The sequence below is a fragment of the Leuciscus leuciscus genome (genome assembly GCF_965113295.1).
Source record: "Leuciscus leuciscus genome assembly, chromosome: 23".
Taxonomy (NCBI): domain Eukaryota; kingdom Metazoa; phylum Chordata; class Actinopteri; order Cypriniformes; family Leuciscidae; genus Leuciscus; species Leuciscus leuciscus.
Genome location: NC_138747.1, coordinates 3163538 through 3191344, shown reverse-complemented (window position 1 = coordinate 3191344; position 27807 = coordinate 3163538). Strand labels below are relative to the sequence as shown.

General features: G+C 37.7%; 2 protein-coding genes across 5 annotated transcripts in view; both read left to right on the top strand.

Moving 5' to 3' along the window:
- The window catches only part of iffo2b (intermediate filament family orphan 2b), a 38094-nt gene extending 21873 nt beyond the window's left edge, over nucleotides 1-16221 (top strand). Inside the window, exons 3-10 of one of the 3 annotated variants that reach the window (XM_082155898.1) lie at nucleotides 2900-2995; nucleotides 4634-4693; nucleotides 6236-6406; nucleotides 6555-6694; nucleotides 8716-8875; nucleotides 11501-11590; nucleotides 11719-11843; nucleotides 13079-16221. In XM_082155898.1, coding sequence (XP_082012024.1) covers nucleotides 2900-2995; nucleotides 4634-4693; nucleotides 6236-6406; nucleotides 6555-6694; nucleotides 8716-8875; nucleotides 11501-11590; nucleotides 11719-11843; nucleotides 13079-13166 — 930 coding nt within the window. In that variant the 3' untranslated portion in view covers nucleotides 13167-16221. Of the gene's footprint in view, nucleotides 1-2899; nucleotides 2996-4633; nucleotides 4694-6235; nucleotides 6407-6554; nucleotides 6695-8715; nucleotides 8876-11500; nucleotides 11591-11718; nucleotides 11844-13060 lie in introns of all 3 variants that reach the window. The other 2 variants (XM_082155897.1, XM_082155899.1) reach the window with 2 other exon arrangements.
- Nucleotides 16222-17672: 1451 nt separating this feature from the next.
- Nucleotides 17673-26795, top strand: aldh4a1 (aldehyde dehydrogenase 4 family, member A1). Of its 2 annotated transcripts, XM_082155368.1 has the most exons (16): nucleotides 17673-17764; nucleotides 17888-17935; nucleotides 19061-19154; nucleotides 19248-19340; nucleotides 19801-19848; nucleotides 19989-20144; nucleotides 21145-21294; nucleotides 21399-21473; nucleotides 21856-22043; nucleotides 22810-22883; nucleotides 22979-23175; nucleotides 23981-24028; nucleotides 24114-24266; nucleotides 24796-24917; nucleotides 25111-25229; nucleotides 26060-26795. In XM_082155368.1, the coding sequence occupies exons 2-16, from the start codon at nucleotides 17895-17897 to the stop codon at nucleotides 26170-26172; spliced, it is 1671 nt and encodes a 556-aa protein (XP_082011494.1). In that variant the 5' UTR covers nucleotides 17673-17764; nucleotides 17888-17894; the 3' UTR covers nucleotides 26173-26795. The 2 variants fall into 2 exon arrangements, with proteins under 2 accessions (XP_082011494.1, XP_082011493.1); XM_082155367.1 differs by lacking the exon at nucleotides 17673-17764 and having other exon boundaries at nucleotides 17772-17935.
- The last annotated feature ends 1012 nt before the right edge of the window (nucleotides 26796-27807 follow it).

Here is a 27807-nt window from a genome sequence, read left to right as displayed (position 1 = left end):
TTAAATGAATGCAAAATGTATTTTGGACAACATAAATATATTTAAATTTAAATTATATTTATGAAAAATTTGCAAAAAATATGAGGAAATATATTAGAAATTATACTTGCAGGAGCAAGAAAATACAGTACGTTTCCAATCTTAAAGTACATTTTGAGTGAATGCAAAATGCATTTTTCAAAATGTATCTGCAAATAGTGCAGTCAAAAATCAGAGATTTCAAATGATTTGAATATGTTAAAGAATAAATATTAAACAACCACACATCATACCATCATGCTAAAATACATGATGAGTAAAGTTCACACACATGTGATCTGAGCAAATATAAGCTGTGTCCCAATTCAGAGGCTGCGTCCTTCGAAGGCCGTGAAGGTCAGACCGAGCGTTGTTAAATGAGGATTACAGAGGATTGTTCTTGTCGTCCAGCATCTGTGACAGCTGCCGATGATGAGGCAGTCAGGTTTGTACTGGACTTTTTAAAAAAGTTATATTGAACTGTCTAAAAATAAAACAGGGTTCGCAACTCATCTAAATATGTTCACCATGGTCCATTTCTGTACATAATAAAGAGTATCTTAGTAAGATATAAGTCAACATTTGAACCCAAGACCTAAAACTATAACTTTTTGCCACACCTGCCAATGGCTGGTGACTTAAGAAAATGTACCGGCCATAAATATCTTTTTTACCAGCCATGAAACCTAGATTAATCCTTATTAAAGTTACAAAAAATATTCAGTCAAGAGTGTATTAGCTGTCAATCTAATACAGAAATTATTAGATAGACAATCACTCAGAAATGAGTGATTGTTCTTTGTCATTTGTTGTTTGATCAATATTAAAAATACAGACAGCATCAGGAATATTAGGCTGCTGTCACTTTAAGAGCGAATGCATGGATCCAATATACTGATACACAACTGTTTACATTCATAACTGACTATGTTTACAAGGATGCTTGCCAAGACGGGTATTTAGTCATAATTTTGTTTGAATATGTCTGTCCAATCGCAAGAATATGTGAAGAGTTCAGATGCAAAAGCCTCTAAGTGCCATCTGAAATTTTCTTCTAGAATGATCATTTTTATCAAGCTCGTATATTTAAGTTCAGTAATTTCACTTAAATGACAATGAAAATGACCTATTAATTGTCATTTAAGCGAAATGACTGAACTTAAATATACGAGCTTGATAAAAATGATCATTCTAGAAGAAAATTTCAGATGGCACTTAGAGGCTTTTGCATCTGAACTCTTCATGTGTAATAGAGCTCAGGATTCGCACGCTGTCTGATACACGGATTTCTGGGCGCGCGTTTCGGAAGTTTGTTTCCGAGAAGTTCCCACACAGTGCGCAAGTAAAGAATTGAGTTCGCTTTCGCATCTTCTTGCTTGAATATTTAAATTGGCAAGGCTTACGATGCAACACTGTCCCATCGTTCACGTTTGTTTATGTTCTGACAAATTTGCATTGTTAGAATTCATGAAAATGTTACCGGCCAACTCCATTGTTTCATATACTCGCCGCCAACACCGATTTTTACTCGCATTTGGCGCTTGACGAGTGTTCGTTTTAGGCCCTGTTTGAACCGCTTTAAAGTTTTATTTTCTACATTTGTATCATTAGATATTTGAGTCATTTGAAACCTAATACTTGTATTTAAAAGCAATTTCTCTAAAAAAAAAATCGTGTCGTCACCAGCGTGCAATGCATTCTGGGATAGGCAAGTCCGCGAAGGATCCATCTGTTGTGTCCTTTATTTCCCGGGAAAAGAAGGACGCATTTTGAAGCCGGATTTTATGCAGGCTTCGAATCATGACAGCTTTCGTTGCGCAGCGGTGACGCAATCGGCCTTCGAATGCAGCCTCTGAATTGGGATGTAGCTTTAAACTAGTGTGTGTGTGTGTGTGACAATCTGGGTCAGGATGCATTTTAAACATGACATCAGAACCCGTTTCTACTGGACCGCCACATCAACAGCAGTGCTGCATCCCATGTCTCAAACACCCCATATTCCCCAGAAACACTGCAGGTGTGAGATCCATCTTCTGCTGAAGCGGCCGGAAAATCAATAAACGTCTGCATCTGTTTGTATTGGATTATGGGTCAGCAAAAGCGCAGAGGAGAGAAGCGTCCCCGGAGAGCCCAAACATGCCCAGCTTTTCCAGTTCTGCCCTGAGCCGTATGGATTTCCTCTCTAACCTTCAGCCTCTGTGGGGGTTTCATTAGACTGGAGAGTGTGTGTTGTGTTCAAGCTGGGGTGATTGTGCTTTAGGCCGTTTAACATGAACATCTGTAAGCTTTATTACTAAAGTCATGTGAAGGCCTGTTGTAAGCTATCTAATGACAAAAACATGTCTATATTATTAATTTAATTGAACTTCAAATAAAAGTGACAAAACATTTTTATTTCAAATAAATGCTGTTGAACTTTCGGTTCATCAAAGAATCCTGAAAAACAATGCTTCATGGTTTCCACAAAAGGATGAAGCAGCATAACTGTTTTCAATATTGATAATGCTCATAAATGTTTCTTGAGCAAAAAATCATCATATTAGAATGATTTGTGAAGGATCGTGTAACACTGAAGACTGGAGTAATGATGCTGAAAATTCAGCTTTGATCACAGGAATAAATTACATTTTATTTTATTTAAATTTTTTATAATATTTCACAATATTTCTGTTGTTACTGTATTTTTGATCAAATAAAAAAAATGCTTTTAATGGTTGTCAGTGGAGATGCTTTGTATGTAGAAGCGGCTAACTAGACCAAACTAACCAGCTAAACCTAAACCCAGACCCAGAGAGAAATGTGATCACACACAGGCTGTTTAATGTATTCATATGTTGCTTTGCTTTTGTGTGTGTGTGTGTGTGTGTGTGTGTGTGTTCAGAACGTAAACGAGTCTGAAACCGTTCAGGACGAGTTGAACGAGAAGGTTGAAAGACTGAAAGCTGAACTGGTGGTCTTTAAGAGCCTCATGAGCGATGTGAGTATTTCCATACACAGACAGAGTCTTCCCGAACGTTCCGGAAAGGTTATAAACAAACGTTCTTCCAGTGACGTTAATGGAACGTTAGTTTAATAATGTTCTCAAAACAACAAATGGAATGTTTTGTCTGATATGTTTCAGTTTAACATTTTTTAAATGTTTCAGGATGATTAGAGAACATTCAAAAGTAACATTTCCATAATGTTTGCAAAATGATCAAATGGAATGTTCCCTTAAAGGAACACGTTGACTTTTTGGGACTTTATCTTATTCACCGTATCCCCCAGAGTTAGATAAGTCCACACATACCCTTCTCATCTCCGTGCGTGCCGTAACTCTGTCTGACGCACCCACCGCTAGCCTAGCTTAGCACAAAGACTGGAGGTAAACGGCTCCAGCTAGCATACTGCTCCCAATAAGTGACAAAATAACGCCAACATTTTCCTATTTACATGTTGTGATTTGTATAGTCACAGCGTGTACAAATAACAAGGTCACATGACACTCAGCCATCTTCTAACCATATACATACTGGGAACTATATTCTCAGAAGGCGAAGCACTGCTTCTTCTGCGGAGTGATTTACTCCAACTCTGAGGAACTCTCTGCTCCTCACCACGGGGCTTCTCAGGCGCTGCGAGTAAATCACTCCGCCCAAGTAGCAGTGCTTCGCCTTCTGAGAATATAGTTCCCAGTATGTATACGGTTAGAAGATGGCTGTGTGTCATGTGACCTTGTTATTTGGACACGCTGTGACTATACCAATCACAACATGTAAATAGGAAAATGTTGGCGTTATTGTGTCACTTATTGTCACAGTATGCTAGCTGGAGCCGTTTACCTCCAGTCTTTGTGCTAAGCTAGGCTAGCGGTGTGTGCGTCAGACAGAGTTACGGCACGCACGGAGATGAGAAGGGTATGTGTGGACTTATCTAACTCTGGGGGATACGGTGAATAAGCTAAAGTCCCAAAAAGTCGGCGTGTTCCTTTAAAATTTGCATAAACGATTTTTTTTTACAAATAATTTAAAAGACACTTAGAACTTTCATAGAACATTTAGTGGAGGAAAAAAACTTTTTTCACACCTTAATGGGAATGTTAGCAAAATGTTCTTAGGACATTTTTTTCGTGCATTTTAAAGTTCAGAAAGTTCAGTGTAATTATTTTGTTTTATCACATCATCAGTTTGCAGTCCAAAATAAAACTTAATATTTCATGTGGATGTTGTTTTCACTACATTTGATAAGAATCTCAATCAGGTCTTTATTAGCTTGATTCCAAAGTTATCCCAGTGTCTGGTTGTTTTCCATGATTTCTGTTTCATGACAGCAGAGAAACACGCTCGGCTTTATTTGGCTCTTTTCCCCTGCGGCAGACAATACACACATGCCCACATATTGTCATTGTTTCAGTGTCAAACACATACACACCTTCAGTTTATACCAGCCGATCAGGATGGTGAGGAATGAATAAACGGTTTATCCTGGATTTATGGGTTAACGTTAAACGTCGCTCTCGGATAGCCTCGTCTGTCAGCTGTAGTCATTCACACACGAGTGTCACCGCGTGCCGGTAAATATTAAAAATAGATTTGGGGCAATAAAAACTGAACTGAAATCTGTATTTATTATAAAGGCTGGCGGGCGATGCCGCTCTAGAGCCGTAGAGAACCGGAGGAAAATCCAGGACCTGAAAGTAAGAGAGAATGCAAGACATGATCTGTGTTTAATAAAGGAAAACAATTGCTTTGATTCGTTTCATTTGCATCTGTTTCTTGCACTCTGTGTGTCTGAGTTCACCATCTGCGGTTTGGTGCTCTGCCTTTCCCTCTTCTCCATACACCATAAATGAGTCAGAGCAATTGTTTCCCATGAGGCCTTTAGGTGAAATGAACTGCTCAAGTGTGTTGCGTGCCTGTGGATTCACCACAAGACTAACTTGTTGGTTTTAGCATCTATGTGCAATGACATTGATTTATGACTGATGTAATTGATATTCAGCATGAGATTACAGTGATGTGAAGTGATCCTGTGGCATATAGTGTGTTTTTAAGAGAATGAGTATCTTGGTTTGAATCAGCATCAATACTGCAGCTAAATATGATTATCAATGAATACTGTTCCATTTGCACTCATCTCAGTTATTTATTTGCGACAACTGCATTTTACAACTCAATTCACTCCCGAAAAAAAGAGTTTTCATGTATGCAGTGTGTAGTAGAGAATCAAACTGAACTATCAGTTCTTAACGCAATGTGTATTTTGTTAATGTGTATGTCATTTATTTGAAAAATGTATTTGAATAAATATTGAAATAGATATTTTTAGTCTTAAAAACTAATATTTAATCATTTATTTATTTTTTTGTAAAGGTACATTTTTTATTTTAAACATTTATTTATATATTTTTTTTCTTTAAAAAAATTACAATTATTTTTATTTTAAATACATCGTTTTTAAATATTTTTTAAATATTAAAATATATATTTACTTTTTTTTTTTACATATTATTTATTTTCAAAAAAAAAATAAAAAAAAAATAAAAAAAATTATAGTAAATTGCTCATTGATTGGACCATCTTTAATAATTAAATGATGTAATTTATGGTTACAACAGAAAAGTGGATTTATTTTGCTTAAGGGATAGTTCACCCATCATTTACTCACCCTCATGTTGTTCCAAACCTGTATGAGTTTCTTCTGTTGAACACATAAAGAATGTTGGTAATCAGACAGTTAACGGTAGCCATTTTTTTTCTTCCTATGGAAGTCAATGGGTGCTGTCAACTGTCTGATTAACAACATTCTTTAAAATATCTTCTTCTGTGTTCTGTTTGAGGTTAAGCAAAGAAAACATTTTCATTTTTGGATGAACTATCTCTTTACTTGTTCATACAGGCTGTATGTGGTTCACTACATGGACAATTGGAGTGTCACACCTGTTAATAAATGCGGCTGTCAAATCAAATACTGACTGTATTTAGCCCATGTCAACATGGCAAAACTTTGCAGTGTGCACGTGGCCTATGTGTAAATATAGAAGCATGGGAGTGAGAATAAAGTGACGATTGCTTCTTTAAAGCTGCTGACATTTATAGGCCAGGTTTGGAGACAAATTGTGACTAAGCACAAATCTAATGACATTGCGAATGTCATTCTTGTTTCTCCAGCATCATAATTGTTTTGTGCACCAATAGTTTTCTTCTCATTTTCTAACACCGTTTGAATCTTTGTTTAGCAAATGTCCGACCTCGACTCCAAGATCCAGGAGAAAGCCATGAAGGTGGACATGGACATCTGCAGGAGGATCGACATCACGGCCAAACTGTGTGACGTGGCTCAGCAGAGGAACTCAGAGGACATGTCCAAGATGTTCAACATCAGTCCTTCCAGAGCCCCAGCAGACAGGGTGGGTAAAACACACACAGATCGCAGGAGGAGAACTGCTGAGGAAGGATCTTTACTGCAGTGCACACAAGGCTGTCATACTGCATTGCTGCCAGACTCACACTATATGTCCATGGCTTTTAATATGCCTGTAATATTTTTGGTCTCAGGCGGCTGTTGCATGCAGAAAGAAGGAGAAGAAGCAGGTCTCGGATGAGGAAAGCTCAGAGATGGATGCTGATCCCAGCACTTCAGAGGAAGACGTTCCCTTTAACATCACAGATGAGATGAAACGCATGTTCAACCAGCTGTGAGTCCAGATTCAGGTTTCAGACTGCAGTCAGAGAGATATATGCTGGATTGAGATTGCTTCATGTCTGTACTCTGTCTCCATCGAGTGGTGATGATAAGAATTGCAGACGGACAAAAGCAATATGAAGGGGGGGGGGGGGGGGGGTTGCTCTTTTTCCATGCATTTATAAAGAACGGGGAATGAGGTTTTCATCTTTTGACCATGTAAAGCTTGTATCTCTGTGTTTCTCTGTTTGAGCATCTGATTCTTACTCCTGATAAGAGCTTCATCTACTTTTGCAGCAATTTTCTACAGCATATATTCATTTTAATTGCTGAATTAGAATTATGAATGATGAATGAATGAATGAAGAAAATGTATATCAAAAATAAACCAAACAAAACATCCAAAATGTTACTAATAAGTTGAATAAGCAAAACGTTCAATAAACAATAAGTAACATTAGCCAACATAGACATGTCTGAAAAGGAGTAGGAAGAAGTATACACTTATTTAATCCTACCCCTTTTCCATAAACTTAGTAGTATATGCAAAAATGTATTTTTTTTCCAGACAAAAGCCTGTCTGAGTTTTTAATGTTTTGAGAACATTTTTAAAGACCAATTGCATGAACGGCTAAGACTAATCTTAAAGCTAAGGAACATTTTTTACCTTAAAATAATGTTTCCACAATCGTTTCAGTGGTTCATCAAGTCGTAACAGGGTGAACGGCACTTCTGGATTCGCTTTGCAGTCCTTTATCTGCTATAACCACACTATACAAGTTTGCCAATCCGGGTCGCGTTTCTGTAGTTCGAACGAGACATAAGAAAACTACAAATTTGACTTGCTTTACGTCAAGCGTTACAATAGTCATTATTTCGTTTTTCTTCGTTTCTGATGTCGCAATATATCATACTTTCATGAAATCATGCCACATACTCTACCTTATCTGTGGACATCGTTCATTCCAAAGCCGGTGCTGGATAAACAGTGGGCGTGCGTGCGACAGTAGACTAAATGATTTACGACAGCGGTAATGGACAAATTACCTGTAGGGCGTTGTTCAAAAGGAAAAGTTCCTTAGTGTTGCTTTAAAAGTTTTTTTCCAAGACTGTTCCTAACTTTTTAAAGTCAGTTACATAAAAAGGTAGATAAGTCTTATTTGAATTGGATAAGTAAGATGGATTACCTCTTATCTAACTGCTAGTTACTCAAACTGGTTCTTAAAGGGATACTTCACCGATTAGCATTAAGCTTTGTATCAGAAACCCGGTAGTATTTTCGAGTGACCGTGCTTCCCTCCCTCATGTCCTGTATCCAGATTTCTGTATTGTGTGTCTGGAAAAAACCTCTGATGACGCAAAAATCGTCATTTATCTTCATCATCGGAGGCTTTTTAGTCCAGAGGCGAGAGACTCCAGCCAGTAGGAGGAGCTCGTCCCGCATGTCTTCAACCCGCCCATAGGGGGATCTCACGATAAAACGCCGTCTCTTCAGTTTCGAGTCACTAGTAGCCTAGCTGTATCATTTCTCCCGACACTGCCCTCTGTAACCGGTAGGCGTGGCTTGGGAGTGTCCTCGTAGGGCAGCGAAGCAAGTGCATTCTGGGAGTTGTTGTCTTTCATCAACATGAGCCAAAAATACATTTTCTGGCTTTTCTCAGTCTAGAAGGCACCAACTTCTAAAATAATTTCACATTTCTACTACATAAATGACCCAATTTAAATACACATTCATCTATCCAGCGGTGAAATATCCCTTTAACATAGAGGCTAAGTTTATGCAACTGGTCCCAGATAACTTTGAACGAACGTTGTATTAATGTTACTGGAAGAGTATTTGAGGGAAAACTCGTTCAGCTGCAGTGTGAATGTAGTCTCTATATGTATGTTTGTGTATGTATTCGTCCTGTTTTGTGCTTCACTCTTGTCTCGTCCGTGATTGTCTTCACTGCCTGCTCTTTCTCTCTCCTCTTTTTCTGTCCCTTTGTTTTTCCTCGCGTGCAGACATTGTTCAGATAACTCATTTGTTGCTAGGCGGGAGACGTTTGATGTCGATGATGACTGTGACAGTCTGACGTGGGAGGAGAACGACGATACGCTCCTGCTATGGGAAGATTTCACCAACTACAACATACCCTGTGCCCTTACCAACAGCACCGGTGCTCTCGACTGCAACGGAGACACTCCGGACACGGTGAGTTTGCATATATACACTACCACTGTTCAGCTCTGAGGGACTGCGGATGAATATGAGCCTTCACAATAGAAGATGCTTTACAATTAACTCAATACATATGGCAGTTTATCTGTTCAATAAAATACAACAAAAAATGTTCAGATCCCTCAGTTCTCCATCTCTGAAAAGCCAAGCCGATGTTGATTCTTGTTTTATTACGAGCTCTATCTCGTTCTCTTTCACACACACACACTAGGGGTTGAACCGACTAGTCGATTAGTCGACTAGTCGACCTTAATGCAATGCCGTGACGCTTTAAGCTTGACGTCGACTAGTCGCGTTGATCATGTGACACTATGATTGTTTGTCACCATCAAGTGTGTGGAAATACTTCACTAAAGATGAAGCTTGTAAAAATGTCACTTGGAAAGTAAGTCTGTCCTGAAGTACAACAAAAGTACAAGTGCAATGCACACTCATCTGAAAAGGCATCCGCTAATGTTAAGTGAGGAATGCAAATCATCTCGACAGCAGTAAATTTACCCTTCGCAGGGAGTTTGATTGACAGGCGATCTGACCAATCATAATCCGCCGAATCCGCCATTTCTGTCCGACAAAGCAGTCAGGAGAGTTAGTGGATTAACGTTGGATGATTTGAACTTGAATAACGGCGTGTACTGACGTCTTTCTGCAGTTAAAACAACATTCCTTCTTATGTAGCAGTATATTCATGTTTATTTGATGCTATAAATGAACTAGAAGGAAGAGAAGATCGGTTCACGAGCAGCTTTAAGAGGCTCTACAGCGATCTGTCACGACACATTAAAGAGCCACAAAACGGTATTTATTGTTTAAATTTCTTTATAAAATGACCAAATATGAAAGTTGAGACTTTGTTTACATATTAAAAGTAACCTGCTCTGTCCTGTCTTGTCAGCACGTTGTCAGTGTCCTCTCTGCTCCGCGATGTATATTTCACTGTGTCGGACATAGCAACAGTAACTAAAGGGGGAGGGTCTTTGCGAACGGTCAATTAGAAACTTCACTAAACATGCAAACCATGATCGAAAAGTAAAAACTGTGAATGAGCAGGACTGTGACAGTGAGTAGGCTTACAGCCCATCTTGCATAAATGGCATTGTTATGCCAACATAATGCATCACTAAAAAATGTTTGCACTAAAACGGAAGTTATTGTTGCATTACCGTTAAGTTGCAACATATTATGAACTGTCTGTCAGCATCTGTATCATTTTCTGCAAATAAATTGCAAATTGGGGCATGTTGAAAAGCAGTCCCATCTCTTGTGTTTTTATGAATGACGTGACTAGTCAACGTCGACTCGACTTTGATGTCATAACAGTCGACTTCAAAAAATCTGAAGTCGTTCAACCCCTAACACACACACACACACACACACACACACACACACACACACACACACACACACACACACACACACACACACACACACACACTCGATCTGATGTTGATTCTTGTTTTATTACGAGCTCTGTCTCGTTCTGTTTTCTCCAGCAGACACTCCTCTGTTCTCTCACACACACACACACACACACACACACACACACACACACACACACACACTCGATCTGATGTTGATTCTTGTTTTATTACGAGCTCTGTCTCATTCTGTTTTCTCCAGCAGACTCTCCTCTGTTCAGTTTGTTTTAAATGGGTGATTCTCCGGAGTTTGGAGATTTAGCAGCTCCATGTCAGCCTTTCTCACTCGTTGTGACACTAACCTCTGACCTCTCACACCAGACACACACACACACACACACACACTCAACTAACCTCTGACCTCTCACACCAGACACACACACTCAACTAACCTCTGACCTCTCACACCAGAAATACACACACACACACACACACACACACACACACACACACACACACACACACACAACTAACCTCTGACCTCTCACACCAGAAATACACACACACACACACACACACACACAACTAACCTCTGACCTCTCACACCAGACACGCGTCACAGCAGCTGAGCAACTTTACTCTATTTACAGATATGATGAGACACACATGGCGAGTGACGCATGTTCACAATTTCCCATGAAAACCATCCCGACAGGTCTAAAAACACTTTTAATAGGCTTACCATAGTGAATCAGGGTCAGACACAAACACATTTTGGATGAAGGATTGATGATGTATTAACTCGTTATTTAAATGTCGTTGATTTTAAACAAAAAAAGAATTTATTTTATTGTTTATTTTATATAATCTGCATCTGTGATGCAAAACTGAATCTTCAGCATCATTACTCGAGTCACATGATCCATCAGAAATCATTCTGATTTGCTGTCGTACTGCTTCATATTTTTGAGGCAACCATGACAGATTGTTTTTTCTCCAGGATTCTTAGATAAATAGAAAGTTCAAAAGAACAACAATTATTTGAAATAGAAATCTTTTGTCGCATTTTAAATGTCTTCGCTGTCACTTTTGATCAGTTTAATGCATCCTTGCTGAATAAAGTATTAATTTCTTTCAAAAAACTTTTGAACAGTAGTGTATGGTGCTGTCGTTCTCAATACATCTGTACAGATTGAGAGGAAATGTGAGTGAAATAAGCCTGTTTCTCTGTTGTGCCTCTCAGGACGGCAGTCTCGGCAGTCTCATCGATGAGACCGAGTCTCTTTTCAAGACCAGAGAGCAGGAATATCAAAAGACAATCGGACAAATTGAGGTTCGAATGTGCCTGTTTTTCTCATTTGTCTGTGATTGTTTATGATTGTGTGTGTCCCCCTTCTGAACCTCTTCGTTTATGACGGAGTTGAAGGTGTCTGGGATGAAAGATCGTTCTCTCTCACACAGATGGAGTTGGCCACCGCTAAGAGTGACATGAACCGACACCTGCACGAGTACATGGAGATGTGCAGCATGAAGCGAGGGCTGGACGTGCAGATGGAGACCTGCAGGAGAATGATCAAGGGTGGCAGGTGATCATCTCACAGATCATGCAGACAATACAGCTTCACTAAAGGCCTTTTGCTAACAGCTTATAGTATGTCTACTGTTTGTAGTCTTCAAAAGTGCTAAAGACTAAGTCTAACAGAAGGCCTTTTCACACTTAACATCCTTATTTGCATATTTGTGGTGTCAGTGTCACTGATTGGATGAATGACACCAAATCTATCATTAGAGTTGTCAAAAAGTACAGACTTCGGAACCATGTCGGTACTGAAATTTAAAAATGTGACGATACCGGCATTTCCCTCTAGCTTTTTGAGCGCTGTTGAACGAATTCTTAAACACCTCTGATTGGCCGTTGTGTTCACACGCTCAACATATGTGACCCTGGATCACGTCACCAGTCTCGAGTCGCACGGGTATATTTGTGGCAATAGCCAACTATACATTGTATGGGTCAAAATTATCGATTTTTCTTTTATGCCGAAAATCATGAGGATATTAAGTAAAGATCATGTTCCATGAAGATATATTGTCAGTTTCCTACCATAAATATATAAAACATTTATTTCTGTGAGTGAATGCTGCACAATCGCGAACATAAATGCACAACTTTTAAGGAGATTTTTTCAATGTTTAGATTTTTTGCATCCTCAGATTCCAGATTTTCAAATAGTTGTATCTTGGACAAATATTTGAACAAACCATACATCAATGGAAAGCAAATTTATTCAGCTTTCAGATGATGTGTAAACCAAAAAAACCTTGGTTTTGTGGTCCAAGGTCACATATATGTCTGTGATTGGCCATCGTGTTGATGCCCTCAACATATATGTCTCTGATTGGCTACAATAATCAACAAGGACATCTTTGATGCTCTTCATCGAGCGCTTGCATAGATACAAACAGGAGCGTTTGAAAGCGGCATCTATCAGCGGATCCATAATATAGACGCCTGCTTTTAAACGCTCTCGTGTGTATCTATCTATGTAAGTGCTCGATAAAGAGCATCAAAGATGTCATTGTTGATTATTGTAGCCAATCAGAGACATATATGTTGAGCGTGTGAACACAATCGGCAATCAGAGGTTTTTAAGAATCCATTCAACAGCGTTCAAATGCTAGAGGGAAATGCTGGTATCGTCATATTTCTAAAATTTCAGCACCAACCTGGTACCGAAGTCTGTACTTTTGACAACTCTATCTATCATATAATGTGACTGCGTACAATATCTCACTCCTTCAGAAATTCTCCTTCCATCAGCTCAACCGCGAGCAGTGACTCAGGGAACACTGACGAGATACAAGACGAGTCAGACAAGGATGGAGAGACGGAGGGGCCAATCAGCTGATACCTGCCCAGCCAGGCCCCGCCCTCTTCCCCCCACGAGCTCCAATCAGCTCTCGGGCCACCCAGCAATCAGGCCAATGGCTTTATACTGAGGGACAGAGCCCACTCCCACAAACCCAAAATCCTGTAGGTGCTTTACCGTCTCCGAGTCAGAGTGGGGCGGAGTTGATGAGGGTTGTTTTTGTGCTTGACATCAATATCGATGCGTCACACGGTGCAACAGCTCTGCTATGAATCGGATCAGTCCCAGCCAAAATACGTCACACAATACACCTGATCAAACCCAAATCCACATCTCGATAAACTGGAAAACGTTCAGTGACACGTCAGACTGGAAGCCAATCAGACCAAAACGGACTGAACCCCCTCTGATCAAACGCATCAGAACATTTGTGGCTTTTTATTTTTCTAAAAACTATTTCAGAAATCGACGGTTTACTGCAGAAACGTTTCGGCCTTTTAAGCCCCGAACCCAGTCGCGAAAGTGGAACACAGAGCAAGCTCACGTTCTATGCAATCGGCCTTATTTCGTGATCTGTGTTTATGATTTGCCTTTGTTTGCAGCGCAGGCGATTCCCTCTGTTCGTGTGTGTTAAAGTGTTGCCCAGGCCTCACAATGTTTACGCACAGAATCTGTGGAACAGCGTCACATCATTTCGAGCTGCTACCAATGATGATGGAAGCTTTTTCAAGGGTTACAGATATGTGCCTAAATACTGTATATATTGCAGGTTCATTCTGGATGGCCTTACTGCATTTCCACTACTTTTTAAAGTTGCACTCATTATAATCATGAGGGAAATAATCAAATATATTTTGTTGATTGTATGGGGACTTTCTTGATGTCTAAGCTCATTTCTTTGCAAGGCTAAATAGTCAAGAGATTTCGGTGGAGGTTTTGATTGTATATAGACCATGTCCCAGCCAACAGGGAACGTTCCGGCAAGGTTCTCTCAAAATGATGAACAAACAATCTTTCAGTGACGTTAATAGAACTTTTTTTAATTTTATTTTTTTATGGTCTTTAATAATGTTCTCAAAATGTTAGCACAAAAACATTAATTTTTTAAATGTTACTACTTGTCTCGGAATGTTCAAAAGTAACAATCCCAGAATGTTTGCAAAATGGAATGTTTCTTTAACATTTTTAAAACATTTTTCATGGACATTTTGAATGTTCGGAGAACATACTTTGTTAGCTGGGGTTGGGTTTATCTGAAATCATACCCATGTCTATAAATATATGTAAATTCAATAGTTACAAAAGCAAAGGATTATGGGACAAGTTGCATTATGATGGCCGCTGTTCCGTACAGATTCGGCGTCTGTGTTCATGGATATGGCTTATAAAGTTTCTGTATCTATGAGGTTTAATTGCCTTTGTGTTTGTCTTGCTTGGTGTCTTTATATTTTGCATTTTAATCTTGTGTGTTCCTGGGTTAAAACAATTGTTCATACGTATTATTTGAATTATATTAATCTAAAAATATGGGAAAATTTGATGGGTTTATTAAACTGATAAGTGATTTAATTATAGCTCAAAGATGTAATTATAAGATCAAAATATGGTTGCAGAGGGTTTTTAAAATATATATTTTGTAGTAAATAAGTTGGTGGGCATTGTTTTTGTTCATTAATTTTATTAGCTAAAGAGCTGATATCATATTTGATAAAATCATCTGTAAATTTTGCAATTTGGTTTGTGTATTTGATACCCAAACCTATCAAATATGAAATAAAGTCTGGCTTTTGAATTTTATAAATGTATAAAATTCACGTTTTTATATTGTTCAGGGTATCCAGGGCCAATTTGGATGCTTTTCCCTAGAAAAAAAATAAAACCTGCACTGAGTTCTCGCCTTTTTTAACCTGAAACACTGTTGGTCTATTTTTTTTTATCGTTTATGGTGAAAATTAAGCTATTTTTCGTCTTTTCTGAATCTGAATCCATAATATGGGTCAGATGCCTCTTGTTAAAATCTATTTTATGATTTATGAACAAAGAAATGGGCAAAGGGCAGCATCGCAAGGTGAACTGGAAAAAGTGCATGTTGCGGGTTTTCTGATTTAACTCCATTGTTCATAGTCTTTATAGAGGAAAAATGAGAAGCATCTCTCCAAGTATCCAAAACAAAGGTATGATTTGGTAAATATCTTTGTGCTTGAACTTGAATGTTGTATTCGGAAGGAGCTTTCTAACTGAAACTGGATGAGAAAGTAAAACTGTGTTCATGTTTGTTCATTTTAAGAAAAGCACAAAATGGCAGCAAATGCAGGCTGAAAAATCTGTGAAACATGAAACTGTAATAATGGGGTCATATTGTGTGAACTTTCATAAGCGTACACAACACACAAAATCTGGCTTGTGTAGCGCTTGTGTTCACGTACTTGCATAGAATATGTTTCGGGCCTTTGTTTTGTCTGCACATCAATAATGCTGTTTTTCCTAACGCATTAGCTTATCACATCATGCCTTTATCAATGAATGTACAGAATATCAGATGAGCTCATAGAAAATGTTATTTAGTTCACCAGACACAAGATAAAACACTGGATGTTATTGCTCTGTTGGGTCACGTTCGCCTTATTTTACATCACAGTACATTGACCAGTATGAGGTATTTTCTGAAGACGGGTTTTGTCCGCCAAGCTGCAGATACAGTGACGTTGCACAATTACTTTTGAATTAAAATGGAATCTCTAATAGAGCATAAAAACACCAGTTCATTAGACCCCTATCAGCAAGTGATCATCGTACCAGCATCAGCGAGCTTCACAGAAAGCCTATACAACAGATTTACAGTTTCTGTAAGTTAGTGGCTTTCGCAAACATCTGTGGCTGGCGTCCTTCTCATAGCACTGTTTCTTTTTATTATAATTACTTTGACATCTGAAATGATCAGTACACGTAGTCACGTACATTAGAACATTTCTATGTTGTCGTTGTCATTGGTTTATGCTGCAGATGAGTTTTCCTGGTGTGTGAGCAACTGGTGTATGTTTCAAAATAATGAATGTAATTGGTGCTGGGTCAAACAATAAACATATTTGATTCATTTGCTTTGTTGAGGTCCTTTTTTTCATAATGATTAAGTTTAACAAAACACAATTTGTTTAGCGTTTGTTGATATATATATATACATACACACACACACACACACATATAGATATAAATATATATATATATATATATATATATATATATATATATATATATATATATATATAAATTAGTGCTGGGCAATGATTAATTGCATCCAAAATAAACATTTTGGTTTACATTATATGTGTGTGTGTACACACATGTATATATTTAAAGGTATAGCGGAGGATGTTTTACTTCCTGGTGGGTAGTCTAAACTATTGGTCCTCCTAATTGTCAATCATTCTGGTGAATCAATCAAACTTTTCAAAAAGTGGAGAGGGCGGGTCTTATCTAAAATTTGGAAAGATCCTCCGCTATACCTTTAAGAAAAATTTGTTATTTATATACAGTATAAAATACTGTATTTATATGTATATGTAATATAAATTATGTATATATATATACAGTATATACATGCAAATATTTCTTAAATATATACATGCATATGTGTGTATTTATATACACAAATAATTATACAAAGTACACACACACATATAATGTAAACACAAACTTTTATTTTGGATTAGATTAATCGTGATTAATCTTTGCCAGCACTAATTTATATATATAAGTTTTATGAATGTACAGATATGTTATTTACAATTTTGAGATGTTATGTACAAATGGACAGTTATGATAGTCTATGTATAGCCTAGTTATTCGATTAAAAAAGCCTCAAACCACATGAATATTATGCTTTTTCTGACTCTGTCTGGAGGTGTGTGGTGTGTGGACATGTTCTCTTATAGTCTCATTACAACATCTTCTCAATGTAAACACACGTGTTTTTACCTGGGAAGCCTAGAGGCCATGATGAAATATAGATGCTAATAACTGTGTTAAAAACGTAATTATAAAACGGATAGTTCAGATCCTTGTTTCTGATTAGTTGGGCCACGTGTTAATTTGAAGTGCAGCGGTAAATATTATTACAGAAAAAGAATTTTCACACACACATTTTCTCGCCCTCCACAAACGTAAACATTATTTAACGACTGTGTGTGTTAAGTATTAACACTTTAGACATTAAGTGCTGTACTGATTGAACTCCTAATTTTGACTGCGGAAAAAAAAAAATTGGCAAATGGGCATAACATTTTTAATATTTTATTAATAGAAACACTGTAGGAAAAACGACTCTTATGTTTCACGGGGAGCCGAACGTCTCGAAAGCTGATTGGCCAGTGAGAGACTCGCCCTCTTGCCTGTCCCATTTATGAACAACAGGGGTGCCGCTTAACTTGAATTTATATATATATATATTTATAATGAGCCGGTAAACGTACCTTTACCATTTTAAATAAAACTGTTAATTAATACTATCTATTTTTATTAGAAAATGTTGTTATGAAATGTAACGGCTCAACACATTTCGCCTGTCATGAAATCCCCCCCTATCCCGGAAGTGATAGTTGTCCTCCATTCATGTGATTTCGTCTGTGATCTTGGAGAGTGTAAGTATTCTAATACTACTTTAGCGCTATAGTTCCTCAGCGGGAGGATACACATAGTTTTTGTTGTTGTTGTTGTTGTTGTAAAACACATATATAAAATCTCTCCTTCCCCTGTACGTCCAGATTAAACATGTTACGAGTGAGATCTGTCATCTGTCAGTCTTGGAAGGGGTATGTATGCGACTGCACATGGACTTACACATGACTTTCACTCTTGAGAGTCTTCTGATGCCTATTTGACATGTGTCACCTTGTGCATTGAAAAATAATAATCGTGTGCTTGTGCATTATCATGTGATGTGTGTGAGCTTGGAAGTGTGCATTTTACGTGCTATTAGGCAGGCAGACTGTGTTATGCAATGGCTCAAGAAACTTGTCCTCCCACTGTTAGCTTGCTGAGATCTGTTTGCACAAGTGTCTCTCATTGTTTTTACTGTATATAAAGCTATTCATAAACATAATACACATATTGCAAGACTGTATAAAGGAAACATTGCAACATTGAACCATTTCTTTACTACAAACTTTTGAACGGTAGTGTATATTGTTACAAAAGATTTCTATTTAAAATAAATGCTATTCTTTTTTTAAACTTTTTATTCAATAAAGAATAAAGAAATTTAATCAAAGAAATATTCACAGGTTCTAAAAAAAATATTAAGCTGCACAACTGTTTCGAATGATTATTATATAAATAGAATTAAATTAGATAAATCATTAGAATGATTTCTGAAGGATCATGTGACACTGAAGACTGGAGTAATGATGCTGAAAATTCAGCTTTCATCACAGAAATCAATTACATTTTAAATAATAGAAAAATAGAAAAACATTATTTTAAATTGAAATAATATTTCACAATATTACTTTTTTTACTCTATTTTTGATCAAATAAATGCAGCCTTGATGAGCAGAAGAGACGTCTTTCAAAAACATTAAAAATAGTAATGTTTCCAAACTTTGACTGGAACTATATACTTATAAATTAGTAATATTTTTTTGTTTATTTCAACGAGGGTTTTAATTAGTTTTTTAACATAGTGATATTATTTTAAATAATATTTATTATTTTAATAAATAAGCAGCTGTCTTTCAGCTGGATGCATTAAAAACTAAAGTGACCCAATTGTCTCCTGTTATGGATTTACAACAAGTTATTCTTGAAGCCATTCTGTCTAGATGACTTTATATAAGTTACTGATTGAGAGGCTTGTGTTTTGCGTGACTAAACGAGACTAAAGAAAAAGCCCACAGATTCATTGAGAAGTGTTGAAGACTCAGCTTGTTTCTCTGCAGGTTCAAGACCTTCTCGTGTGCAGCTGTGGAGGTGAAGAATGAGCCCGTGCTCGGGTTTAAAGAGGGCAGTAAAGAGAGATCAGACCTGGAGAAGGTGAAACACACACACACACACACTGACTCAGATGTCCTGATACACTGAAGCTGCGTATCTGACTGACCGTCTCTGTTTTACTTTGATCATCAGGCGTTACAAAACCTGAAGGGAAAGACAGAAGAGATTCCATGTGTGATTGGAAATGAAGAAGTGTGGACCAAAGATATCAGATACCAGCTGTCTGTGAGTTAATCATTTCTCTGGTTTCTGTATGAACATGTGATCTGTTGCTCTTTTACAGTGAAATAGTCGTCGATACCTCTGGAGTTCATCACTGCATGAAATATTATGTTTATTATTAATATTGTGCCATGCACAACATACATTTAAGGTCCAATTATTATTATTATTATTATATTTTTCTGTTGAACTTGAAATAAAATCATTTAAATTTAAGTCATTATTTAAAATCCATGTATTATTATTGTGTTGTGTTATTATAATATTTATTTCTATGTTGTACTTTAAATAAACATCTCGGCCAGTTTTTACAATCGCTTTTCTCACAATTTATATAATTATGTTTCACTGATGTACAAACATGTATATAGATATTGAGTTATTGTTCTAATAAATCATGTTCATTGTGATATTAGTTTAGTTAGTGATATTATGTTAATTAGTTCTTTTTTTTCCTTCATAGCCCTTCAACCACTCTCACAAAGTGTCCAAGTTCTGCTACGCTGATAAGGTACAGTATGTTTTTAGTGTAAATTATAACATCAGCATATGAGAGATTTTATTGAACACCTCACTTGAACTCACCAGTATGATGAAACCATTTCAAAGGTTTTATTTCGCATCATCAATTGGTCTGGTTTGTGTCTTTAGGAGCTGATCAATAAAGCCATTGAGGCTTCAGTCGCTGCTCGGAGGGAATGGGATCTTAAACCGGTTGCAGATCGAGCCCAGGTCTTCTTCAAAGCTGCTGACATCATCAGTGGACCCGAGAGAGCAGACGTTCTGGCCAAGACCATGATCGGACAGGTGCGTGTTCACAAACATGAAGCAACCCCTCGATCTGAGACCTTTGCACATTTGGAGGCTGTTGTCTGATGTTAACTGGTCTGTTACACATGGGATTAAAAATGTCCTGATAATTTACTCATCCAAGATGTCCATGTCTTTCTTTCTTCAGTCGAATTTTTTTTTAGGTTTTTGAGGAAAACATTCCAGGATTTTTCTCCATATAATGGACTTCAATGGCAACCAACGGTTTGACGGTTCAAATGTCCGTCTCAATGCAGCTTCAAAGCCTCGACACGATCCCAGTCGAGAAATAACGGTCTTATCTAGCGAAACGATCGGCCATTTTCTAAAAATAAAATACATTTTTTATACTTTTTAACCACAAATGCCCATCGTGTACCATCTCTGAGATGCGCCACGCATTGCATCATCACGTTGCAAAGGTCACGCGTCACGTCATCTGTCTGTGTACTCCGGTTTAAAAAGATAAGGAAGGGCGAAAAACTCATTTTCTCCTCCAATGTCAAAATCATACGACATCTTTGTTTTAATTTATTATTATTCTAAAAAAATTTCTTGACTTTTCCAACGTGATGACGTAATGTGTGGCGCATCTCAGAGATGGTACACGACGGCCATTTGTGGTTAAAAAGTATATAATTTTTATTTATTTTTTAGAAAATGACCGATCGTTTCGCTGGATAAGACCGTTATTTCTCGACTGGGATCGTGTCGAGGCTTTGAAGCTGCATTGAGACGGACATCTGAACCTTTAAACCGTTGGTTTCCATTGAAGTCCATTATATGGAGAAAAAAAATCCTGGAATGTTTTCCTAAAAAACCTTAATTTCTTTTCGACTGAAGAAAGAAAGACATGGACATCTTGGAAATTATCAGGACATTTTTATTTGAAAGTGAACTAATCCTTTAACTAGTCTGTTACACATGGGATTATGTTTGCTGGCTTCCCATTAATCTTAGAGAATCCGTTCCTGATGTCCTCTGCTCCATGTCTCAGGGTAAGACTGTGATCCAGGCTGAGATCGACGCGGCTGCAGAACTCATTGACTTCTTCAGGTTCAATGCCAAACATGCGATCGAGCTGGAAAACCAGCAGCCGTTGGACAGCGATGGAAGCACCAACACAATGCTGTACCGCGGACTGGAGGTGAGCTCCCTACTGTGGCCTTTCCTAAAGAATCAGATAATTGCGTAACGGATTTATTTGCGCAGGCCATGATTGGGTATTGACTTGGATTTTACATGTTTCAGGGATTTGTAGCTGCTGTTGCACCATTCAACTTCACAGCGATTGGTGGAAACCTTGCCGGCACCCCTGCCATCATGGTTAGATGTTGTCACGATTATTTATATAGCGCTTTATACAATACAGATTGTTTCACAGAGATAACAGGAAAATGAATAGTGTTAATGTTGCAAAATTCTTTGGTTATGAAACAGTCTTAAAAGACAATAGTATATTCAGCTCAGTTTTGTTTCAGTTCAATAACAGAGAAAAGCTCATCAATTATGAAACAAGTTCAATTCTGCTATAAGCATCTCTGCAGAAGACATTACTGTCATTATCCAGTTTTGTTCTCATCTGACGGTGTCAGTGCAGTCGAATTGATAATATTACTGAAAATGAATCAATTTGCAGTGACATGCACTGACACTTGAGCGTTTTGGTTCATTTCTAACACTGACTTCGTCACAAATATGCGTTCAGGGTAACGTGGTGTTGTGGAAACCCAGTGACACGGCCATGTCCGCCAGCTACGCCGTCTATAAGATCCTGAGAGAGTCTGGATTGCCACCCAATATCATCCAGTTTGTCCCGGCTGACGGTCCGGTGTTTGGAGACGCCATCACGTCCTCTGAGCATCTGGCTGGCATTAACTTCACTGGCAGTGTCCCGTACGTCTCCTTCTATCCTGGTTGACTCGGTCATACTGTATGCAATGTGATTGCGTTACTCTTATCTTTAGTGTAACATTCTGTCCGGGTAAAATGTTGTCAGACTGCAGGTGTTGCAGTGCAAAGGGAAAGTTTAAACCCCTGGGGTGTTTTTTGCATGGTTGAAATCTAAAACCTGTAGGATTTTAACTTTAAAACTGTTCAAAAGTTTGCGTTTTTGCAAGATTTTAATGTTTTTCTGCTCAGTAAAGCTGCATTTATTTGATCCAAAATACAGTAAAAACTGTAATATTGTGAAATATTATTTTAATTTAAAATAACTGTTTTCTATTTGAATATATTTTAAAATGTAATTTATTCCTGTGATCAAAGCTGAATTTAAGCTGAGTCTTCAGTGTCACATGATACTTCAGAAATCATTCTAATATGATGATTTGATGCTCAAGGAGCATTTCTTCTTATTATCAATGTTGATAGATATTTTTCAGGATTCTTTGATGAATAGAAAGTTTAAAAAACAGCATTTATTTAAAAGAAAAATCTTTTGCAACATTATACATGTCTTTACTGTCATTTTTGATCAATTTAATGCATCCTTGCAGAATAACATTCATTTATTAACTTTTGAACAGTTGTGTAATGAACTTGACGACACAAATAGGACTTGCTATAGAAAACCCTTTCAGATGTATATGATTTTTCCAGATGTTAAACATGTCCTGATTTCTATAATCGCTCCAATCTGACTTTCCTGTATCATCTCCAGAACCTTTAAACGCTTGTGGAAGCAGGTCGCCCAGAATCTGGATATCTACAGGAATTTCCCTCGTGTCGCTGGAGGTTTGTGTTTTCCGTTGCATTGAGAATTCAATACGAATGATGTGTAAGATTTAAAATTCTAAAATCTGAATATTTTTTAATTTCCTGTGTTTTAGAATGCGGTGGGAAGAACTTCCACTTTGTGCACAAGTCCGCAGACGTTGACAGTGTGGTGACCGGCACCATCCGCTCAGCGTTTGAGTACGGAGGACAGAAGTGTTCGGCTTGCTCCAGGATGTACGTGCCAGACTCACTGTGGCCTCAGATCAAACAGGGACTCCTGGATCTGCTCAAAATGATCAAATTGGGAGACGTAAGTAGAAGAGTTTGAGTTTATTACTGGCGACTGCTGAATTTTCAGCAGATCATGGTTGTATGTTTCAAAGGGGTGGTTGAATATGATTTCACTTTTCTAACTTTAGTTAGTGTGTAATGTTGCTGTTTGAGGATAAACAACATCTGCAAAGTTACAACGCTCAAAGTTCAAAGCAAAGGGAGATATTTGCTTTTAAAGAAATCACTTTTTAAGGACTACAACAAACGGCTGGTAGAGACTACACCACATTCCTCCCGGGTTAGTGACATCACCAACCCTAGAATTTACATAAACCCCGCCCCCAGGAACACGATTTATAGATTATCATGACAGAATATGCTAATCTAATGACTAGAAGATAACTTCACATAAGCTACAGAAATTCATCAACTAACCATTCAGAAATGTCCTGTTGCTTCTACATGTTGTCACTTCTTCTCGAGTCTCTCCATCATTGTCTGAATCCGGTTTGAACATAAAAGGCTAAACGTTTTTTAAATGTTCAGTGCATGTCTGTGTGAGTGCAAGTTGTTGAAGCTCCGCCCCCTGTGCCGGGAGCAGCAGCTCATTTGCATTTAAAGGGACAGACACAAAACGGTGCGTTTTTGCTCATCCTCAAAAATTGACAATTTTAACATGCTATATAAAAATATCTGTGGGGTATTTTGAGCTAAAACTTCACACACACACTCTGGGGACATCAGAGACTTATTTTACATCTTGTGAAAATGGCATTATACCACCCCTTTAATGGCTGCTCACAAGTGTTCATGTGACATTTTTCTGTTGTTTCACTTCACAGCCAGTGGAAGATTTCGGCACTTTCTTCTCAGCAGTTATCGATGACAAGGTACAAACCAGCTTCCTGTTTATTCATTAACAAAGCATGACGTTTTCTTCTCAAAGTGTTAAACACAATGTCTTTTATTTCCAAGTCCTTCTCCAGGAACAAGAAATATCTGGAACATGCCAGATCCTCTCCACATCTGAAGATCATCGCTGGAGGAAACTGTGATGATAAAAAAGGATATTTCGTGGACCCCACAATTATTGAAACCACCGACGCACAGGAGAAAATCATGAATGAGGTATAAAATTTAGCCTTTTCAGGCAATTTAAGGCACAGCGGCTCAGACCTTTGTTTGGTTTTTGACCAGGAGTGCACTCACACACACACACTCACACAGGCTCAGGACGGTGAATGAGTGGACTTTGGTTTGTGTAGATAAAAGGATCTCTTCCATTTAACCTCATTTAACGCTTCTCTTCACAAACGGATGGTCTCAGCTGATCCAGTTACCACCCACAGTCACCCGGATCTAGATATTGAAGGCATTATGTCACCTATTTTTGAGGATCTGCAACAATGGAGAATATGGAAGAAAAAAAACGTGTCTTTGAAAATTCAAGCATGCAAACCTATTCTGGTAGAGCCCAAAAACTAAACAAAGACTTTGAAAATGGACAAAATAGGTCCTCTTTAATTTACTTGATGGAAAACTAGTAATGTTTTTAAAATGTTTGAAAAGTGAAATATAAGTATATAAATAATAAGAGCAAGTCAAGTGCAACTTGTGAATATAAAACATCTCATATATGAACTCTTTGCTTTTTCAGGAGATCTTTGGGCCCATCCTCACAGTTTACGTTTACCCTGAAGCTGACTACAAGAAGGTCCTGCACTTAATAGACAACACTTCTCCGTACGCCCTGACAGGAGCCGTCTTTGCCCAAGACAAGTGAGTAATCCATGTCATTAGATTAAGTTAGTATGCTAATTAACAGATCAGCACATTCCCAATCCCAGATCAGCACATTCCCAAACCCAGATCAGCACATTCCCAGCTTTTCAAAAAAGATGTCCAGACACTCATATCTTTGCACTAGACTTGTATCTTTAACATACATTTATAATCTAATTGCTTGTTTTAGGGCTGTTATTGATGAGGCAGGAAAGGTCTTGAGAAACGCTGCTGGAAACTATTACATCAATGACAAATCTACAGGATCCATTGTGGCCCAGCAGCCATTTGGTGGCGCCAGAGCATCAGGTAAAACCAAACATCATTCAGATTCAATCAAGTTAATCTCTAGAGACTGAATCATTGGCATCATTTAAAGTCAAGATAATTGAGTTCTCCATCAAAAACCTAAAATCCATCGCATCAAAAACACACTCTTTAAAAACTATAGCTCATGGAGGCATTAGACTATTGTGATTAAAATCCCTTACTGCCCTTATCTGTGCAAATGTATATGCAGAATTTCAGCTTCAGTTTCATAACTACAGGAGCTTGTTTGTTTCCCCCACAGAAAAAAAGAAAAAGGTAATTGTGACTTTTTATCTCAAAATTCTGACTCGTTTTCTCACAATTGCAAGTTTACAACTCTCAGTTATAAAGAGTTATAAAGTCAGAATTGTGAGATGTAAACTCGCAGGTGCAAATATTTTTAACAAGTAGCAATTACCTTTTTTTTTTTTTATTCTGTGGCGGAAACAAGCTTCCATAAGAAACTTTTTCCTAACAATTGGGAGATATAAACTCGCAATTCTGACCTTTGCGAGATATAAACTCAGAGTTGCAAGAAAAAAAAGTTAGAATTGTGAGATAAAAAAGTCCCAATTACCTTTTTTATTTTCTATTCTGTGGCGGAAACAAGCTTCCACATCACCACTGATTCCAAGTAAACCCTGCACAAACAATTTTAGCACAATACATATGATGATACCAGAAAGGAATTAAATCAATATTGCTTAACTAGTTAATTCAGCTTGAAAAGTAGTTCTATCTCAATTTACAAACAGGTTTTTGCTGAATAATTCAAGCGTTTTAACAAAAATATAAAGTTCCCATCTCATGCTTTTTGATAATGTTTCCAGGCACCAACGACAAGCCCGGCGGCCCACACTATGTCCTCCGGTGGACGTCCCCACAGGTTGTCAAGCAGACCTACGTGCCACTCACAGAATGGAAATATCCCTACATGGGCTAAGAGATCATGACCGTCCTGAACCCTGAATCCCTCCATCAAGACTCATAAAGCAATCAAACCCATTCTTAATCGTCCCATCATGCTGAAACCACAGTAGAGAGAGAGGGCTGTTAGACTGTTAGAGCTACACCAGACGCCCTCTGCTGGTGCACCTTCACCACGGGAAACCAGCCAGTGTGAATGTACTCAAGAAACTCGCCTTCGGTGTCCGTCTTCAAACATCACTGCATTGTTAATATGAAGAGATACTCAATTCAAACAAATCTGGGAAATGCACTGAAATGTTTTCACATTAATCTGTCATTTCACTGTGTGATTTTCTTTCAAAATTCGCTATATATACAGTTCTATAATCATGCAGAAAAAGTTGCACAGACAGTTTCCATGTAATTTGTATTGTTACATTTATACTGATGTGATCTTCCATTTGAAATTTTAATTATGAGAATTATTTGTGCTGTTCTAATTTAAATCTGTAGCATTCTAATATCATTTACATGTCAGTGTGAAGGCAAATATGTTTTCAGTTTTGTGAGAATGACCACGCCAGCGAAGGGTATTAACCTGGTCATAATATCTGAAAACTTACTGTGCCTCAATAAACACATGGTGTGGATGATGGATTTATGTGTTATTTTGCATATTATAAACTTTAGAATAAGACTTTCAGGAGACTATCTGCCATATTTCCTATTCAGACTTGCTGCCGACACCTTAAATGTTCAAGCAGTGTTATTTTAGTAATATTTATACACTATTATAGTACTTGATTCATATTTTGCATATTGCAGGTCCTCTTTTTAGGACATGGTTCTCAGACACACTTCTTCTCACTTTGTGTTTTGTGATCTGAAGCAAAAGAACGGCTGAAAACATTGAGAGAGAGAGAGAGAGGGAATGATTCCTTGTCATCAAGTTACACTTATATATAAAAGTTGTTTATGCCTGTGCTTTTCTTTATCTGTGTTAGAATCAACTATCGAGCAAACCGAGCGTTTTATTTGCGCTGGGTCACCTCTGGTCCCCTGGCTCCCACAGTAACACATTCTTATATGACTCCCATCAAAGGAGTGTGACACACTTCAGACAAGCGCTTTATGGAGATATGGCAGTGGAGACACACTTCTTTACTCAATAAAATCCAGAGGACTGTATGTGAGGGCCTGAGAACGCAGTCGCTTTCCTCTCTCATGCAGTCAGTTCCTCTTTCAGCACTTTATGACGAGAAAACCCAAGTGTGAATTATTGTGACACTACTAGAGAATGAAGCATGTCGTTTCCAGAATCTGAAAAATGGTGGATTTCTCATTACAGGCATTAATTTGCATTAAAATGTTTTATTATATAAGCTTTGTTGAATAATTGTCTATATATATATATATATATAGCAAATTGCACACACACTGCACGCGCATATATATATATGTGTGTGTGTGTGTGTGTGTGTGTGTGTGTGTGTGTGTGATTTGCTCCTCAGGACTCTAACATACATTGTCAGTGAACTTTTAAGCATTTCATATTCAATAAACCTACTCGGGTACAAACTCAAGTGGAAGATAAGTGCATTTAGTATTTATTAATTTATGTTTTCTATATAATGAAATACACTGGGTTTGTTGGTTGTTTCAACCCATG

Coding starts and splice junctions, on each gene's coding strand:
- aldh4a1 (XM_082155368.1), top strand. CDS start 17,895: ATGTTACGAGTGAGATCTGTCATCTGTCAGTCTTGGAAGGG. Junction 17,936..19,060: donor ATCTGTCAGTCTTGGAAGGG/GTATGTATGCGA, acceptor GTTTCTCTGCAG/GTTCAAGACCTTCTCGTGTG. Junction 21,474..21,855: donor CCGGCACCCCTGCCATCATG/GTTAGATGTTGT, acceptor ATATGCGTTCAG/GGTAACGTGGTGTTGTGGAA.